The 21,304-nt window shown below is 35.2% G+C and overlaps 1 protein-coding gene across 3 annotated transcripts in view; it reads right to left on the bottom strand.

The window, feature by feature from the left end:
- Positions 1–14,858: 14,858 nt before the first annotated feature.
- Positions 14,859–21,304, bottom strand: part of LOC106469393 (COUP transcription factor 2) — a 37,579-nt gene continuing 31,133 nt past the window's right edge. The window contains exons 2-3 of one of the 3 annotated variants that reach the window (XR_002612848.1): positions 15,940–17,754; positions 14,859–15,898 (exon numbers count right to left, since the gene is read on the bottom strand). Coding sequence is in view for 2 of the 3 variants with exons in the window: in XM_013929884.2 (XP_013785338.2) it covers positions 17,480–17,754 (275 nt within the window). In the remaining variant the exon portion in view is untranslated. Of the gene's footprint in view, positions 17,755–17,783; positions 17,911–21,304 lie in introns of those variants that run through there. The other 2 variants (XM_013929884.2, XM_022397908.1) reach the window with 2 other exon arrangements.

The following is a 21,304-nucleotide window of genomic DNA, read 5'->3' as shown; positions in this document are numbered from 1 at the left end:
GAACTAAATAGTACTATATATATATATATATATATATATATGAAATTCTAAAAACATGACTCATAAATAAAGAGTAAAACTATAAGTTATTCATGTGACCTCTGACCCTCCAAACATCCCTGTTAGGCTAACACACCTGTTTGAATTGAACGACAGGGTGCACTGTAAATCCAATCTAGATAACAATGCGTTACAAAAGCTGATGCCACTTCGTGTTCACATCACGTATGCCGACCCGCTGACCACATCGGCGTCAAGCTGCGTTCTTCAAGGGAAGCAACTTCGGTTTCGTCATTTCGTGACTTGAACCCCCCCCCCCCAAAAAAAAAAAACAAAAACAGGCAGTTTTTGATGAGCGAGAGAAGAGAAATAAAACGCAAGATAAGATTGAGTTTCTTTATAAACATTCGTCGAATAAGCCTCATATTTGAGGTCAACGAGTAAGATTTAGCAACTTTAATCTCTTCCCTATTGTATATTACGACTAACTGCAAGAATAAGGGAGGACACCACAAGAATGTACCCAACGACTGAGCACATTGTCAGAAGTCAGAGCGTGAAAACCTCAGTTTTTTTTTTTTTGACTGAATGATCTCCCGAGGTGTTTTCTGATCAGTGAGTTAATCCTGTTATATTCTGATGGATATGGAGGGGCAGGTGGTGGCACCCTTAACATCTCTTAGAGCTAAGTGTATTCTCTATGAAAACCCTGTCCCTCTTCTGTCGAGGACTACATTCTACAGGGTTTCTTATTGGTGTTTTGTTATGGTGCAAGAAATGGACCTTATAAAATTTATTACAGTAAGTTGGTGCGTTAACGATAGTGTCTTGCTGAAAAAAAACATACTTACATAACAAGCCATTATTTTCGACTAAAGAATAAACGTTCTTAAATGATGATCTTAGACTATTTATCAATGTTAAAATACTTGGTAAATATAAAAGAGTTAATATAGTTGATGGATCATTCTAATTCCCTGAAAGTTATGGTTGTACTCATAACTTTAGACAAACCTGATTTGTACAGCAATGCCGTATATGTTAATGAGATGTATGATCCCACTAGTGTATGTTAATGAGATTACGATCTCACTAGTGTATGTTAATGAGATTACGATCCCACTAGTTTATGTTAATGAGATGTATGATCCCACTAGTGTATGTTAATGAGATTACGATCCCACTAGTGTATGTTAATGAGATTACGATCCCACTAGTGTATGTTAATGAGATGTATGATCCCACTAGTGTATGTTTCATTAACATACACTAGTGGGATCACACATCTCATTAACATACACTAGTGGGATCACACATCTCATGAACATACACTAGTGGGATCACACATTTCATTAACATAAACTAGTGGGATCGTAATCTCATTTGTATGATCCCACTAGTGTATGTTAATGAAATGTATGATCCCACTATTTTATGTTAATGAGATGTGTGATCCCACTAGTGTATGTTCATGAGATGTGTGATCCCACTGGTGTATGTTCATGAGATGTGTGATCCCACTAATGTATGTTCATGAGATGTGTGATCCCACTAGTGTATGTTCATGAGATATGTGATCCTACTAATATATGTTAATGAGATCTGTGATCCCACTAGTGTATGTTAATGAGATGTATGATCCCATTAGTGTATGTTAATGAGATGTATAATCCCACTAGTGTATGTTAATGAGATGTATGATCCCACTAGTGTATGTTCATGAGATATGTGATCCTACTAATATATGTTAATGAGATCTGTGATCCCACTAGTGTATGTTAATGAGATGTATGATCCTACTAATATATGTTAATGAGATGTGTGATCACATTAGTGTATGTTAATGAGATGTATAATCCCACTAGTGTATGTTAATGAGATGTATGATCCCACTAGTGTATGTTAATTAGATGTGTGATCCTAATAATGTATGTTAATGAGACGTATGATCCCACTACTATATGTTAACAAGCAGCACATGTTGGTGACGATTAAGATCAGTATTTCATAAAGTTTTATTAAATACTCAGTTTTCCAGTGAAACAAATCAAACCCATATGATCATTAGGTTTATGGCTAAGTTTTTATTATTAATTAAATAGCTTTCCTATCAAACGGCACATTCATTGAATCTCCAAACTAAGTAATTTACATTTAGTTACCTCTAACAGACAAGCTACTGCATGGATTAACCTCTGATAATTATTCTAACAGTACAATTCAAGGAACATTAAAGTTTCTACAACACGTACACACATAGGTAGTTCTTATCGATAATTATTCTAACAGTACAATTCAAGGAACATTAAAGTTTCTACAACACGTACACACATAGGTAGTTCTTATCTGATAATTATTCTAACAGTACAATTCAAGGAACATTAAAGTTTCTACAACACGTACACACATAGGTAGTTCTTATTCCATTTATCATTGGGTTTCACCCTCCGGTGTTTCAGCGGTAATCGTGAGAGGCTTATAACACTAAAATTCGGGTTCGATCCCTATTGCACAGGGAACAATCAGTGCGCCAATTGAAAGCTTGAATTAATTTAGGTCACGGATTAATTGGCTATTCATCAAAGATATTTCTCGTTCTTAGTTAAAACCTATTTGTTTTATTCGAGTAACGACCAAGAGTTTTTTTGTTTTGTTTTTTCTGTCAGCGGTGGTTAGAAAGATAATATAAATTAAGTGTAGTAAATCTTATTATGTTATAGATACAAAAAACAATAAAATAAATTTACAAATATTTCTTAAAATTAAAAAAAAAATTTACGTCATAGATGTTTAGTTCCCGAAAGTAGGTTCAGATGATTCGATAAATCACACGCACAAAAAAACAAAGTCCCCTTAAGTGATACTAGAATCTATCAGGGATCCAGCAAGTAGGCATGCTCCCTTACCACCAACTGATAACAGCTCCGGGCTATGTTACAATTTACAGCGTTTCACCGAGTTGATCGTGTCAACCGCCAGGTTTGAGCTGCCAACATGTCGCAACTGATCAAAATACAAGTTTAATAAAAATACGAACAAAATATGCGACCTGCTGAAAACCGGTTTGTGTGGCTTAAACGGAAGATTTACGAGTTTTAAGTGATTTCAACTTCTAAGTAACGAAATATTACCATGTACGAATCGCGCGACCTCTGTGAGAAATCAGCTTTAGAGTTTTTGATGAATGGTAGATATGCGAGTGTCAGAACAATACTTTCTGAATAAATATTGACAAAAAAACAACAACAGCAAGAAATTGGTGTTTCACTTAAAACAGAAGTCAAATAACTCAGTTATAAGGAATACTTGTTTGGTTTCGAAATTATTTTTTTATACTATTCAGACACTAAAAATGGTAAATTCTTTTCGTGTTATTGAGTTTATTCATTCAAGCACGTGTCTCGTAACTCTTTCAAAAAATAGACCATTCAGGCTAAAGAATTTTCCTCAAATGTTGACATGCACGTGTTCAAAAAGTCCTGTCTTACGTTAACCTTACGTCTACAACAAGACCTCCTCGTGTTTATCACGACCTTCGCACTTTTTGGTGCTGTTTAGCTGCACGAGGACCCAAGTTTGGCTAGTTTCTCTGCAGATATATAAATTACATCACTGTAATGGATATATATATATCTTATTTATATCATACAAATAAATTATGTAAAACTAAAGAGTTCATTATTGATTATTCAATTACAATACCTGTTGATCTTCTTGTTGGGTGTATGGTATCTTTTTAACATGATTAACAATTATGTTGGGTGTATGGTATCTTTTTAACATGATTAACCATTAAGTTGGGTGTATAGTATCGTTTCAACATTGTTAACCATTATGTTGAGTATATAGTATCTTTTTAACATGATTAACCATTAAGTTGGGTGTATAGTATCTTTGTAACATGATTAACCATTAAGTTGGGTGTATAGTATCGTTTCAACATTATTAACCATTAAGTTGGGTGTATAGTATCGTTTCAACATTATTAACCATTAAGTTGGGTGTATGGTATCGTTTCAACATTGTTAACCATTAAGTTGGGTGTATAGTATCGTTTCAACATTGTTAACCATTTAACTTGGGTGTATAGTATCGTTTCAACATTATTAACCATTAAGTTGAGTGTATAGTATCGTTTCAACATTGTTAAACATTAAGTTGAGTGTATAGTATCGTTTGAATATTGTTAACCATTAAGTTGGGGGTATAGTATCGTTTCAACATTATTAACCATTACGTTGGGTGTATAGTATCGTTTCAACATTTTTAACCATTAAGCTGAGTGTATAGTATCGTTTCAACATTACCCAACTTAATGGTTAATACTCAGCTTAATGGTTAACAATGTTAAAAAGATACTATACACCCAACGTAATGGTTAACAATGTTGAAACGATACTATACACTCAACTTAATGGTTAATAATGTTCAAACGATACTATACACCCAACTTAATGGTTAACAATGGGATTAATCTGTTATTAGGAGCTTTAGGTAATTTATATCCGAAAATTAGATGACAATATACTAGGTTTAAAATTACGAAAATATTTCATCTGTCTATTATACCTAATGCCTTGAATAAATATCAGACCAATCAGGTATGTTTACTGAAACATAGAAAATCGCCAAAGGTTAGAGGAGGTTATATAGGGAGTAATTACTTGAAACGATACCAATGATTTTTTGCTAGTTTTTTACCTTCAGCTCAGAAGTTTGTTGTTGATATTTGATTACATTGGCAAATTCAGCTTCTCTCTCTCTTTGATTTTTTACATATGATTCGTGAAATTTAAGCAATGTTCTAATGCAAATTTTGCATAATCTATGATTGGTATTGTACCTGGGACCACTCGCACTACAAGCAAATGTTTTACTAATTTAAACTAATTGGTTAATCCCCTAACAACTCTTATTCAAATTGCTCTTGTCTCATATAAAAAAGTCTGCCTAATACAAAGCTTGAGAGACGATCACTAGCTGAGCACCAAAATTTCTGTGGTAATCCAATATTTTTTTCCATCCTGTAAACAGGATCTAACCCGGAATCTCTCTCAAACCACGTAAGCAACTAACCAATTGAGATATAGGGTTAATTTCAAAAGATTGATGTTTGATGTTACTAAAAAATGACTACAGGATTGTCAAAAACACAAGTGTGATGTAAATCAGATGTTATCCAACTGTGACAGTGACGACGTAAATCAGATGTCCTCCAACTGTGACAGTGACGACGTAAATCAGATGTTCTTCAACTGTGACAGTGACGACGTAAATCAGATGTTATCCAACTGTGACAGTGACGACGTAAATCAGATGTTCTCCAACTGTGACAGTGACGACGTTAATCAGATGTTCTCCTACTGTGACAGTGACGACGTAAATCAGATGTCCTCCAACTGTGACAGTGACGACGTTGATCAGATATTCTCCTACTGTGACAGTGACGACGTAAGTCAGATGTTCTCCAACTGTGACAGTGACGACGTTAATCAGATGTCCTCCAACTGTGACAGTTATGACGTAAATCAGATGTTTTCCAACTGTGACAGTGACCAACTCTCTGATTCACACTGACTGTCAAAGTTGTAGAACACGGAAGAAGTTGTACCACATAGACTGATTTTTCACTCTGATTCACATTTACTGTCAGAGTTGTAGATCACGGAAAAAGTTATACTACATAGACTGATTCACTCTCTGATTCACACTTACTATCAGAATTGTAGAGCACTGAGGCAGTTGTTTGTACTGATTCACTCTCTCTCTCATTTCCACCGTCACTGTCACAGTAGGAGAACATCTGATTAACGTCAATCAGTGTATATAGTACAACTTCCTCAGTATTCTACAACTTTGACAGTCAGTGTGAATCAGAGAGTGAATCAGTGTATACAGTACAACTTCTCTCAGTATTCTACAACTCTGACAGTCAGTGTGAATCACAGAGTTGATCAGTGTATATAGTACAACTTCCTCAGTATTCTACAACTTTGACAGTCAGTGTGAATCAGAGAGTTAATCAGTGTATATAATACAACTTCCTCAGTATTCTACAACTTTGACAGTCAGTGTGAATCAGAGAGTTAATCAGTGTATATAATACAACTTCCTCAGTATTCTACAACTTTGACAGTCAGTGTGAATCACAGAGTTAATCAGTGTATACAATACAACTTCTCTCAGTATTCTACAACTCTGACAGTCAGTGTGAATGAGCTTCTACGACGTAACTTTTCTTATAAGTTAATATTCAAGCCCAAATACATTAGAACGGTTTCATTATTCTAATTATTTCACTATTAAATAACGTCCATAATATTTATTTCAAGGGGGTCACTTCGTGTTTACTACACATTACGAAAAGAAACCCGAACTATACGTTTGACCGTTAAAAAAAGGAGTAGAATAATAACTTTCTGTAAGAGGTGACTTAATTTCGTCATGAATTATCAATAGGTCACCATTTCAACCTTTGATTTCCTCAGTCGTTTACAGTTGGATAATCACTTTCCACCTTAAATAAATCCTCTGATTTGTTTTATTTCCAGCGTCTAATGCCAGGTGGCCGTTTATTCATTTAACAATGTTTCGGGTTGAGGTACTTATCCAACTCTTCGCAAGGTCATAAACCCCCAAACGATCGTCTATTTCATGTTTGTTTAAAATTATCTTTAAAAGTTTATTTACACATGTGGTAAAAAAAACTGCTTGGAACCCGGATGGAGAGGGATGTGCATGTGAAAAGTTCCAGAAGTATATTCTGAACCAAGCAGACTTACTTTGCATCCGCGTCTTTCCAGGCTAATACTAGATTAGTCAGTGAATAAGTACATCATTATATATATATAAAAACTAGCGTCGTTGTAACACAAGTTCAAATTCATGATAAGAAACGCAGTGTGAACAATTAGAATAAGTTATGAGTTGAGTGTTATACACGTTTACCCCCCTTTTTTGTTAATGAATAAGCTATGAGTTGAGTGTTATACACGTTTACCCCTTTTTTGTTAATGAATTAGCTATGAGTTAGTGTTATACACGTTTACCCCTTTTTTGTTAATGAATTAGCTATGAGTTGAGTGTTATACACGTTTACCCCTTTTTTTGTTAATGAATAAGCTATGAGTTAGTGTTATACACGTTTACCCCTTTTTTGTTAATGAATAAGCTACGAGTTGAGTGTTATACACGTTTCCCCCTTTTTTGTTAATGAATAAGCTATGAGTTAGTGTTATACACGTTTACCCCCTTTTTGTTAATGAATAAGCTATGAGTTGAGTGTTATACACGTTTACCCCTTTTTTGTTAATGAATAAGCTACGAGTTGAGTGTTATGCACGTTTACCCCTTTTTGTTAATGAATAAGCTATGAGTTGAGTGTTATACACGTTTACCCCTTTTTGTTAATGAATAAGCTATGAGTTGAGTGTTATACACGTTTACCCCTTTTTGTTAATGAATTAGCTATCAGTTGAGTGTTATACACGTTTACCCCTTTTTGTTAATGAATAAGCTATGAGTTGAGTGTTATACACGTTTACCCCCTTTTTGTTAATGAATAAGCTATGAGTTGAGTGTTATACACGTTTACCCCCCCCCTTTTTTGTTAATTTACATTACGTTTTGTTTGCTGTACACAACGAACCATACAACACAACACAATAACATCAGTATCATACAGTATCATACTTTGATCATTTTTGGCGTTTCCTATTATCAGCGATAATTGGGGAGACTGTAAGTTACCACTTAGTGAAGGGTACGAAGCTGTGGCCCATAATTATAAGATATATTACCCCTCACTTAATAGTAATGTAGGCCTTGTTTCAATAACAACGCTTAAAAAATAATCTGTAGTTTCACAGAATTTTAAATTTTGTTAGCGAAAAGGCTTAGATAAGTACATATTTTCACTTGGTGACAACTTCTGTAATTGAGTCAAAGTGCAATATTAAATACGCGCATTAAGAGCACGTGATTTGTTCACTTTACTCAGTCACGATGTTTTGCGTTAGCTCCAAGGTTAGGCTTATGTCGCCTGTCAAGGTTACACGAACCGTGACAGCCGCTATTTATTGTAGGAGAAGAACTTTTTTTTTTGTACTTGGGAAATAGACAAGAATTTATTATCAAAAGTTCCTATTTCTTAAACACTATTATTCCCTTAACCCTAACTTGCTTCATTAAAAATGTATTAATTCCGTTAAATCCTTGTGTTTTCTTGTTAAACACAACGTCTTTGGACGGAGAAATAGTGTATACAATCACAATAAAAGTTTATAAAGATACAATGACGACATGATAGGCCTGCAAGGAATATATACATTAAAATGACATGCAGTTCCTATGTTCACTCTGTCATTATTCCAGTGGTTAGTTGGAGTCATTGAATCGTTTCGTGTGACATAAAGGCAGACTCTCTATTGAGATTAAAAGCGGGTATTTCAGACCTGTGGGGTTCTGATGACAGCAGAGGCTGAGACGGCTGGTTGTGAAGGGAATACGGCCCTTGTTAATGTCCAGACTCTGTAGACAAATGGAACATCGGAGTCTTTTTGCAGCAGCAGCTCTAACAGCTGAATTAATCATAGAGAAGACACGGGCTAATAATTAGATCGTTCAAACAGCAAGTCGCCGGATCGTTCGGACTGCATCATCGTGTCTAATAGGTTCCAAAGACAAAAGAACTCATTCGCAACTGGGAGTTAATGTTTCTATCTCCTTATATGATAGTCGTCTACTCACAGAGCGAAATAGCGATTTCCCCGAAAAACTCGGAGATCGAACCCCGGATTTTAGCGTTGTAAGTTTGTAGGCTTATCGTTGTCCCACAGCATCAAAATTAAACTAAGAATATACGGTTAAATAGCAGATATCAAATTAGGTCTACAAAGACAAGATCAAGCTTAGAATGAAAATAAGCTGTTTTAATGTAACTATATGTGTATAAAACTATAACAGAAATAAGAATTTAATACACGATTTTTTTAGGACGAAATTAAATTCCATACCCTACGTAAATAAAATGAAACTGAGTCATAAGTGTAGTGGATCGAGAATAGGTTTACCCCATATATAAACAGAAGGGGATAATATTGTATAGACATATACTGTATCTATAAACAGAAACAAAATAGAATGTAGTAGATGAATAGAAGTGAATTTATCCACATATATAGAGTACAGGAGCAAAATTTAATGTACTCGGGAAGAGTACGGCAAGATAAAGTAGCCTATAAAGCGCTAATATTATACACAACATAATGTTTGGAATACAAAACGGGAAGATATTAAACACAACATAGTGTTTAGAATATAAAACGGGAAGGTATTAAACACAACATAATGTTTAGAATACAAAACAGGAAGATATTAAACACAACATAATGTTTAGAATATAAAACGGGAAGATATTAAACACAACATAATGTTTAGAATATAAAACGGGAAGATATTAAACACAACATAATGTTTAGAATACAAAACGGGAAGGTATTAAACACAACATAATGTTTAGAATATAAAACGGGAAGATATTAAACACAACATAGTGTTTAGAATATAAAACGGGAAGATATTAAACACAACATAATGTTTAGAATACAAAACGGGAAGATATTAAACACAACATAGTGTTTAGAATACAAAACGGGAAGATATTAAACACAACATAATGTTTAGAATATAAAACGGGAAGATATTAAACACAACATAATGTTTAGAATATAAAAAAAAAGATTGTTTGTTGAATTTTGTGCATAGCTACTCGACGGTTATCTACGCTAGTTGCCCCTAATTTAGAAATGAGAGATTAGAGGGAAGGCATCTAGTCGACATCACCAACCGCCAACTCTAAGGCTATTTTTACGAACGAAAAGTTGGATTGATCATCACGTTATAACGGCTCCAACAGCTGAAAGGGCGAACATGTTAGGTGACGGGGCTCGAACCCGCGACCCACAGATAGCTTGTCGAGCGCCCTCCCCACCAAAACGGGAAGGAATAAATGAATTGTCGAAGGGTTAAAAATCACTGAACTTAAACAATGTTAAAGTCCCCCCCCCCGCACATTTAAATTGTAAAGGATTCGAACCAGATAATTTCATGACGTCACAAAGATATTTTTTATTTTCATTGTCATGTTAGGGTCAGATGAACGTATAAACAATCACTATACTGCTGCTTTCCGTCATCACCAGGTTTTTACTGTATTCCTTATATATATATATCTCAGTTGCCTAAAGCAACAAGAAAAGGGGAATATCTTATATCTGCTAAGACGTTAACGATTAGTTACGTACATTGAATTACGTCTCCACTACTACATCCTGCATTCAGACGTAATGGCTACATTGTTGTGCTGTATTAAAACCAAAACAAACCCCTTTATTTTTACACCTTTTCCTGCTACATATGTGAAAAATAAAACGTTTTACGCATACTTTAAAAGTTGCGGTTTAAACGCTGCAATGCTATTTTTTTTTACACGTCACTGATTTTGAGCCGCAATGGACAAATTAAGAGGAATGTGAAAAAAAAAACATTTGCAGTTAATCTGATTTTTTAAAACAATTTTAGGCCTATTGGTTTGCAATAAAATAAAGTATTGTACTGCATATATATATAAATAGTGTTTCATAGTCTTTCATCGACCAGACCAGCTGATGAGTTCTGGTATTAAACGAAAAGCTTCTTGGGCAGTTGGTTTGTATAAGACAAAAGATAGATCTTATATATTATTTTTAAAACATCTGTAATAACTAATTTTGTCGCAATGGGCAAATTACGATGAATGTGGGAAAACCAACATCTGCACTTTACAGAGTTTTCATAATTCACACACAGAGTGCATTACTAGTTTGAATAGTTATCACGTGATGTGGAAAATAGATCATTGGCTATGTTTCCTCTACAGCAAATACCTTCTGAATCTCGAACAAAAATCTGATTTCCTCAGCTCAGCTCAACTCTGTTGGTTATCATATTATTTAACTCTCAACAGTATATATTCCCCTCAACCAACTGGTTTGTGGTTTGATAACTTCTACGTTACTAAGTACACGGTTCTTTCAACCAACTGGTTTATTGTTTCATTGCTTCTACGTTACTTAGTACACGGTTCTTTCAACCAACTGGTTTGTGGTTTGATAACTTCTACGTTACTAAGTACACGGTTCTTTCAACCAACTGGTTTATTGTTTCATTGCTTCTACGTTACTTAGTACACGGTTCTTTCAACCAACTGGTTTATTGTTTCATTGCTTCTACGTTATTTAGTACACGGTTCTTTCAACCAATCAGTTTAGGATTTGATTACTTCTACGTTACTTAGTACACGGTTCTTTCAACCAATCAGTTTAAGATTTGATTACTTTTACGTTATTTAGTACACGGTTCTTTCAACCAATCAGTTTAGGATTTGGTTACTTTTACGTTACTTAGTACACGGTTCTTTCAACCAATCAGTTTAGAATTTGATTACTTTTACGTTACTTAGTACACGGTTCTTTCAACCAATCAGTTTAAGATTTGATTATTTTTACGTTATTTAGTACACGGTTCTTTCAACCAATCAGTTTAAGATTTGATTACTTTTACGTTATTTAGTACACGGTTCTTTCAACCAATCAGTTTAAGATTTGATTACTTTTATGTTACTTAGTACACGGTTCTTTCAACTAATCAGTTTAGGATTTGATTACTTTTACGTTACTTAGTACACAGTTCTTTCAACCAATCAGTTTAAGATTTGGTTACTTCTACGTTACTTAGTACACGGTTCTTTCAACCAATCGATCTAGAGATTGACTTGTTTTGAGTTCCAATAGTAAACGATAAAACAAGTTGGCAAACAACGATTTATAAGCATAATTAAATGTTTTATTTTGGGGAGAACATACTACACGATCTTCTTCTTCAGATTCACCCCAAAATAAAACTCTTTGTTATGTTTATAAATCGCTGTTTACTAACATGTTATTTTATTAGCATAAAGTCTTAGAGGTCAGATTATCGTTTGTTATTATTATAAAGATGTTTAAAGAATTAACAAATTATAAAGTCTAAACAAATGTATAACTAAAAGCACGTGTGGCCAAAGCATTCCCTTGCTGTTCTGTATGTTTCACGTGACCAGTATTGTGTCATCAAGACCCAATTACAAACATTCGACCAACGCTGATGCCGTATATGTTTGTTTTACAGCACAGCGACATTGGGCTATCTACTGTGTCCACCGCGGGGAATCGAACCCCGGATTCTAGCATTGTAACATTGGGCTATCTACTGTGTCCACCGCGGGGAATCGAACCCCGGATTCTAGCATTGTAACATTGGGCTATCTACTGTGTCCACCGCGGGGAATCGAACCCCGGATTCTAGCATTGTAACATTGGGCTATCTACTGTGTCCATCGCAGGGAATCGAACCCCGGATTCTAGCATTGTAAGTCCGTAGCCTTACCGCCGTCCCACCGGGTGACACGCGTTGATTCCACCATCCCGTATGTGTTTTTTTTCTTCAAAGTTTTGTGATAGGTTTAGGAACAGAAGCCGCTGTGGGTTGTGAGGTTCTGTTTTTATATTGAAATTAATAGAGCGTGTTTCTCATTTTGAACACTTGGTCATGTCACAATTTTCTTGACCAGCGAGTGGTCTGTTTTTCTAGACTGAAGACGGACATTTTTTGACCTTATCAAATGACTGACCACTTGTCTGATGTTTGCAACTTTCTCTCGACAGCCATTACGAAACTGTATGTTGTGGTTCTGAACACTTTACAAGGACACCTCAACGTTTGACCTTGATGATACGTACCTATTGGCTGCCAGCCAACTATCAACACTGAACATTTAACATGGTATCACTTCTAGTCACCGTGCAAATCTTTGTCCGTTACATGGTGTCACTTCTAGTCACCATGAAACATTGTCCTTTACATGGTGTCACTTCTAGTCACCGTGCAAATCTTTGTCTGTTACATGGTGTCACTTCTAGTCACCGTGCAAATCTTTGTCCGTTACATGGTGTCACTTCTAGTCACCGTGCAAATCTTTGTCCGTTACATGGTGTCACTTCTAGTCAGCATGAAACTCTTTGTCTGTTACATGGTGTCACTTCTAGTCACCGTGCAAATCTTTGTCTGTTACATGGTGTCACTTCTAGTCACCGTGCAAATCTTTGTCCGTTACATGGTGTCACTTCTAGTCACCATGAAACATTGTCCTTTACATGGTTCACTTCTAGTCACCGTGCAAATCTTTGTCCGTTACATGGTGTCACTTCTAGTCACCATGAAACATTGTCCTTTACATGGTGTCACTTCTAGTCACCGTGCAAATCTTTGTCTGTTACATGGTGTCACTTCTAGTCACCATGCAATTCTTTGTCCGTTACATGGTGTCACTTCTAGTCACCATGAAACATTGTCCTTTACATGGTGTCACTTCTAGTCCACCGTGAAACATTGTCCTTCACATGGTGTCATTTCTAGTCACCGTGCAACACTTTGTCCTTTACATGGTGTCACTTCTAGTCACCATGAAACATTGTCCTTTACATGGTATCACTTCTATTTACCATGAAACTCTTTGTCTTAAAATCAGTTACCACGTAGAACGTGTATATGAGTGGATTTGTTGAAACCCGAGGGCTATTCCATACATTAAAACTATATACTTTTGTGCTAATAATCTGCTGAAACCCGAGGGATATTCCATACATTAAAACTATAGAATTTTGTGCTAACAATATGCTGAAACCCGAGGGCTATTCCATACATTAAAACTATAGAATTTTGTGCTAATAATCTGTTGAAACCCGAGGGCTATTCCATACATTAAAACTATAGAATTTTGTGCTAATAATCTGCTGAAACCCGAGGGCTATTCCATACATTAAAACTATAGAATTTTGTGCTAATAATCTGTTGAAACCCGAGGGCTATTCCATACATTCAAACTATAGAATTTTGTGCTAATAATCTGTTGAAACCCGAAGGCTATTCCATACATTAAAACTATATAATTTTGTGCTAACAATCTGCTGAAACCCGAGGGCTATTCCATACATTAAAACTATAGAATTTTGTGCTAATAATCTGCTGAAACCCGAGGGCTATTTTATACATTAAAACTATATAATTTTGTGCTAATAATCTGTTGAAACCCGAGGGCTATTCCATACATTAAAACTATAGAATTTTGTGCTAATAATCTGACTGAGATTGTTATTTGCTGTGGATCTTAACTTATAATTTCCTTTTGTTGTTACTGTTAGCTGTATATTTAAAATTGATTCAATTAACTTTACAGGAATGTTCGATAAAAAAAACTAATATATTTGTAACTCCAAAAATATTATTATTATTATTATAAAATAATAATACAGTCATGTTTATAGTAGGACAGTGATTGCAATTCAAGTTACCAAGCTGTTTGCGAAACACGAACGTTTAAATATTTCATACAAAAGTACCGGGTTTGGTTAAGTTTTCATTTATTGACTTGTACTTGTTTGATTGTATTAAAAGTAAATTATAGAAAATGTCTTTGGTTTTCTGATTTAAATACATCATACAATAAACCTCTTGTAAATCGAGCTGAAAAAAACACGTGTTAGGTTTTGAAACGTCCATTACATTTTGTATGTTCGTTTTCTTAAAGTGTTCAAAAGCCGCATCTTCTTTTCAGGATAATTTCTTCTTTTAAACTGTAACTTTAAATAATTGTTAAAAAAAAAGAGGCTTGGATTATGCAGAAGAAATTAAGAAAAATTATATTATAGTTCACTAAGAATTATTGAAGCACAAAGATCACAGTTACTAAAGAAAACACGAGGAATTAAGTACTAAGAACGTCATATTTCATTTGTTTATTTATTTTTTTGCCACGTGTCTAGATAAATGTTAAAACCTCGTCGAAACAATTTTATTTGTGTAATACAAAAATTTGAATGATATAAAAGACAAAAAATACTTTCTCGAATATTAAAACAAACTTAGAGATCATTCTACTGGTGATTTCTTGAAGACCTTGGGAACCTGGCAACCTAACATAGTGACAACCTTAAGTTGATGTCTTGAACACCGTGGAAACCTAACATAGTGACAACCTTAAGTTGATGTCTTGAACACCGTGGAAACCTAACATAGTGACAACCTTAAGTTGGTGTCTTGAACACCGTGGAAACCTAACATAGTGACAACCACAAGTTGATGTCTTGAACGCCGTGGAAACCTAACATGGTGACAACCACAAGTTGATGTCTTGAACGCCGTGACAACGTATCATGGTGCCAACCATAAGTTGATTGATGTTTTGGAAAACATAGCAACTTCTAACACGGTGACAACCCAAATATGTTGCCTTGGGCAATATACAATCTAATTCGGTGACAACCATAATTTTTTCGTCTAGGACAACATAACAACCTAACACGAACGTCGTTATTTAATTTAATAATAAGATTGCTCGTTTTATGTAATGACGAGGTTAAAACCTAGTGTGGTCCTTATGTCCTCATAACAACCTAACACGAACGTCGTTATTTAGTTTAATAATAAGATTGCTCGTTTTATGTAATGACGAGGTTAAAACCTAGTGTGGTCCTCACAAAAAAAGGACACATTGCTTTATTATAAATACTTTAAGAATTTATTTGAAAACCTTCAGAATAATATTCTTCAATTTGCTCATTCAAAATATGAAATATACTCTTTCAAAATGTGGCTGGTCAGATATCATGTGAATCCTACAACATTCTAGCAGTGCCGACCTCAAGTGATGATACACAAGCATATTATGATTTATTTTTTTTTTCAAGTACAGTGGACTACATCCGTCCTTAATTGGTTTTGACTGGAGACATTTTAATCTTGGAAAAGGCCTTGATTAGACCTGCTGGCTGACCTTAACGTTGCCTAAGGTCTTGATTAGACTTGCTGGCTGACCTTAACGTCGCCTAAGGTTTTGATTAGACCTGCTGGCTGACCTTAACGTCGCCTAGGGCCTTGATTAGACCTACTGGCTGACCTTAACGTCGCCTAGGGCCTTGATTAGACCTACTGGCTGACCTTAACGTCGCCTAAGGTTTTGATTAGACCTGCTGGCTGACCTTAACGTCGCCTCTAAAAAGAAGAAGATAAATGTCTCCTCGTTTAACATGTAGAGAACAATGTCAATAATTAACCAAAAATGTATTTCTAGTTATAATTGGTTCGTTGTCGTTTAACGTTGTGTTTCTCACAAGAAACAGACAACTTCCTGAAGAAACGTTTCGTCTGAGGCGCTTATTCAAGCCAAACATCAACTTCTCGCCATATCTCGTTTCCTCACGTCCTTCTTTTGATTTATAAATATACTGCACGTGTGTCAGTTGAAGATATGCATGTTTTTATTTAGATGTTGGCCAGATATATTTCTGTAACTAACTGACGTCGTCTAGAAAGATGGGGTTTTTACTCATTACACATTTGTTTTTCAGGCTTTAATTGAGAGAGGGATTTACGTTTCAGTAATTGAATGAAGACATTATGTATGTCAGAGCTCTTTCTCCCAACAACACTTAGATATAAACAATGTACAACTAGATATCAGCGTCTAAAACAAAATGTTATCAATATTTTATAAAAACACTTATTACGTCAGCGACCTGTCTTGGAAACATAATTAATAAACTATCATTTTATGGCAACATTTTGTGGACAGAAAAAAAAAATCTGTTTGAATAACTGGCTACATTGTAGATTTTCACTAACCAAAGCAATAAGTCAAAAGGAGTAATTCTTGAGACAGCTAAAACCTGAAATAAAACTTTCACCGGCATATAATTCTTTTTTTTTTACATTACAGCGTGATTTTAGACAAGTAGACATGTTTAAATTATAAACTGTTTTCTTCAAAACTGCCTTAATGAAGAAGAACTTGTCATGATTATAAAATGTTCTGTAACTTGCGTAGCACAACTCCATGTCATAAAAGCAATTTCGACGTATTTCTCTTGTTAACGAAAACAAAATGTTCAAATGATAAAAACTACTCTATACAGCGCTGACAAAACAGTAATTTGATGTTTCAAATGTTTTAATTTTTTTTCCCCACTATAAGTAAAATATGACGAGTCGTTTGTAGACAACGCATATTGTAATATATATAGTGCGTTGTGTCCAGGCAACGCGTATAGTAATATATGATGTGTTGTGTCCTGGCAACGCGTATATACATCAAGTTTATCTTCAGTACTTATTCTAAACATTGTTGCAATAAGTAATTGACTTGAACTGAGCCTTGAACTTTTGGGGCCGGAAAAACCACGGTTTCTCGACGGTACTCTTCACTTTCTTCATTTTCCATAAAGAATAGCATTAGGATCCAGACGTGCTGATGGATTTTCATACTAAATATTGTCTATCTTCAGTGAGGAATGATCACCACAAGAGATGGGGCATATTGAAAATGTGATCATGACCTCTACAAGGGTCACTGCAGTGGCATGTAGGGCCAGTTGAAAGAGCTGCCACTCAACAACATGTCCCTTATGAGGGTTTCTATAGGTGTCTTTCCCACCAGCCGTACAAAAAACAGTTGCTCTATCACTTGGGAGCTGACGGTCCTTAGGGAAGGCAAGCGAAGGAGAAGCTTACCGAACCGAGTAGGCTGGTTGGGGTACTGTGTCCTACAGTACTCCTCCAGAGCACACTGGGATTTTTCCTGTAAGCTCTCGATGTGCCCGACGTCCGAGATGCCACAGGCGTCTGGAAAATAATAATTAGAATTTAAAAACAAGAACAGCAACAAATAAATACACGTGTTTCAAATATTCAAGCTTCTGTTTAGTAAACAAATTAGAGCACACTGGGATTTTTCCTGTAAGCTCTCGATGTGCCCGACGTCCGAGATGCCACAGGCGTCTGGAAAATAATAATTAAAATTTAAAAACAAGAACAGCAACAAATAAATACACGTGTTTCAAATATTCAAGCTTCTGTTTAGTAAACAAACTGAATGATGGATTAGAACTTCCGATTTGAAGGGAGTGTTTGTCTAGTCCTAGAAAATAGGAATAAAGTGAGAGAAATTAGGGTGAAAACTAAAGAAGAAGACGCTACAATCAAGTAATATACCGACCACAACTTCAATCAGAGCTTCATTGGCGTAGTCCGAGTAGTACGGCAGGGTTTTCCACGTACGGACAAACAACAGTTTTCAACTTACGGACACACAACGTTTACTACGTACGGACAAACAACAGTTTTCAACTTACGGACAAACAACGTTTACTACGTACGGACAAACAACGTTTTCCACTTACGGACACACATATTTTCCACGTATGGACAAACAACAGTGTTTTCCACGCATGGACAAACAACAGTGTTTTCCACGTATGGACAAACAACAATGTTTTTCACGTATGGACATACAACAGTGTTTTCCACGTACGGGCAAACAACAGTTTTCAAATTACGGACACACAACGTTTTCTACTTACGGACACACATTTTTTCCACGTATGGACAAACAACAGTGTTTTCCACGCATGGACAAACAACAGTGTTTTTCACGTATGGACATACAACAGTGTTTTCCACGTACGGGCAAACAACAGTTTTCAAATTACGGACACACAACGTTTTATACTTACGGACACACATTTTTTTTTCCACGTAAGGACAAACAACAGTGTTTTCCACGTATGGACAAACAACAGTGTTTTCAACTTACGGACACAAACAACAGTGTTTTCAACTTACGGACACACACAACGTTTTCAACTTACGGACACACATTTTTTTCCACGTAAGGACAAACAACAGTGTTTACCACGTATGGACAAACAACGGTATTTTCCACGTACGGACAAACAACAGTGTTTTCCACGTATGAACAAACAACAGTGTTTACCACGTACGGACAAACAACAGTGTTTACCACGTATGGACAAACAACAGTATTTCCACGTACGGACAAACAACAGTGTTTTCCACGTACGGACAAACAACAGTGTTTACCACGTACGGACAAACAACAGTGTTTTCCACGTAAGGACAAACAACAGTGTTTTCCACGTACGGACAAACAACAGTGTTTACCACGTACGGACAAACAACAGTGTTTTCCACGTAAGGACAAACAAGTTTTAGGATTTAGTACTCCCATAAAATAGTCTTTTTTTTTTTTATCTAACAAGACACTTTTTATTGATTACACATTTGTTGTTCAGGCTTCACTTGGAGAGACGTCTATGTAAATGAATAAAGACATCACGTGTGTCAGAGCTCTTTCTTCCAACAACACTTACTGCCAGAACACTAATGTCTTACTGACATAGCAATAAGCTGACTGAATGAATTACCTTTACAATTCTAGTATTTTAAAGAATACGAGAATAACTTTAATTGTCTTAGATATCTTTACGATGATTTACTGAATTCTTACCCACTAAATAATAATAATATAGTTTAATACAAAATCTTACTTATATACATATATATATATTTCAAATATTACCTTTTCGCTGTGAAAGAGACGCTAAAGAAGGCTTAAATAACATGTCACATGTAAAATTCACTTTTCTCTTAAAGTAAAAATGTTCCACATTTCAGTGTTGCTCCCTGTTGTATTATTGATATTTTTTTCAGTGGTGATCCCAGTTATTGTATTGTCCATTTTTTAGTGTTGATCCCAGTTATTGTATTGTCCATGTTTCAGTGTTGATCCCAGTTATTGTATTGTCCATGTTTCAGTGTTGATCCCTGTTGTTATATTATTGATTTTTTCAGTGTTGATCCCAGTTATTGTATTGTCCATGTTTCAGTGTTGATCCCTGTTGTATTATTGATTTTTTTCAGTGTTGATCCCAGTTATTGTATTGTCCATGTTTGAGTATTGATCCCTGTTGTATTATTGATTTTTTTTCAGTGTTGATCCCAGTTATTGTATTGTCCATGTTTCAGTGTTGATCCCTGTTGTTATATTTTAGGACTTTTCCTTCGTAATCTACTTTCATAAACACTATCAAACACACACTAAAAAATAAAAATATTGAATAATATAACATAGACTTTGATTTTATGAATAAATACACAAAACTCCAGAATGTTACAACAGTTTTCTCTATATCTATTCACCTAATCTATACTGTCCAGTAATATCTGGGTCACGTAGAGGCATCTACCTACTTATGAACAAGAAGTTAATGAAACTGTCAGCTCTGGCGTAAAGAACATATTGGTTATGTTTGAAGCCTGCTGGCCTTTTGACTGTTCCTCCCACTTGTGAAATATTTACTTCATAGCCTTGCCACACCCTTGCATTAGTATCGATGGAGTTCAATTAAATATTCTTTAGGCAACAACCTGAGTTATTGTGTTGCTTATCAAACTAAACCATGACCTCACGCCTAGAATGTAGAGATGTTGCCTAGAAACATAATTTTCCCTTTGAACACACACTGAAATAGGAATTTGTTTCTCTAGAAGTGATTTTATCCCAACTCTCATAGTAAGTGCAAATCATAGCTGTAGGCTTGCTTACTTGGAGCAAGATGTAACATAGGCAACATTTATCATCAATCAGCGTCAGTTTCTAAGTTAAGAGATTGAACTTAGCGATGGCAAAATTGAACAGGAACTATTTGCTGTTTGTTTGTTATTTAGCATAGAGTTGCGAAATAGGCTATTTGCTATTTGTTTGTTATTTAGCACAGAGTTGCGAAATAGGCTATTTGCTATTTGTTTGTTATTTAGCACAGGGTTGCGAAATAAACTATTTGTTGTTTGTTTGTTATTTAGCATAGAGTTGCGAAATAGGCTATTTGCTATTTGTTTGTTATTTAGCATAGAGTTGCGAAATAGGCTATTTGCTATTTGTTTGTTATTTAGCATAGAGTTGCGAAATAGGCTATTTGCTATTTGTTTGTTATTTAGCACAGGGTTGCGAAATAAACTATTTGTTGTTTGTTTGTTATTTAGCTACAGAATGGGCTATCTGTGCGTTATAAGCTTTTTAGGCTTACCGCCGAGCCACTAGGGGGCTGAAATGTTTACACAGTTGTACGTTGTTTTAAAACATGAATATATTAAACGACTTTGAAATCAATCATTATCAAGAAGGCTGCAGTATGCAATCAAGAGTTTGAACAAAATATTTTTAACATGTTAATATGGGTAAGTTTTTTTTCCTAATAAACTTCTATAAACGGCTTGAAGTTAACTTGAAAAATAAAACAAAAAACATTGCATTCTCTCTTTCCATCTTATGTTGATTTATTTCTTCACTGCGTCCTTTATTAGTTGGTTTTGA

Source organism: Limulus polyphemus, unplaced genomic scaffold (genome assembly GCF_000517525.1).
Source record: "Limulus polyphemus unplaced genomic scaffold, Limulus_polyphemus-2.1.2 Scaffold3464, whole genome shotgun sequence".
NCBI lineage: Eukaryota > Metazoa > Arthropoda > Merostomata > Xiphosura > Limulidae > Limulus > Limulus polyphemus.
The sequence above is the reverse complement of the archived record's forward strand: the minus strand, read 5'-3'. Positions and strand labels throughout refer to the sequence as shown.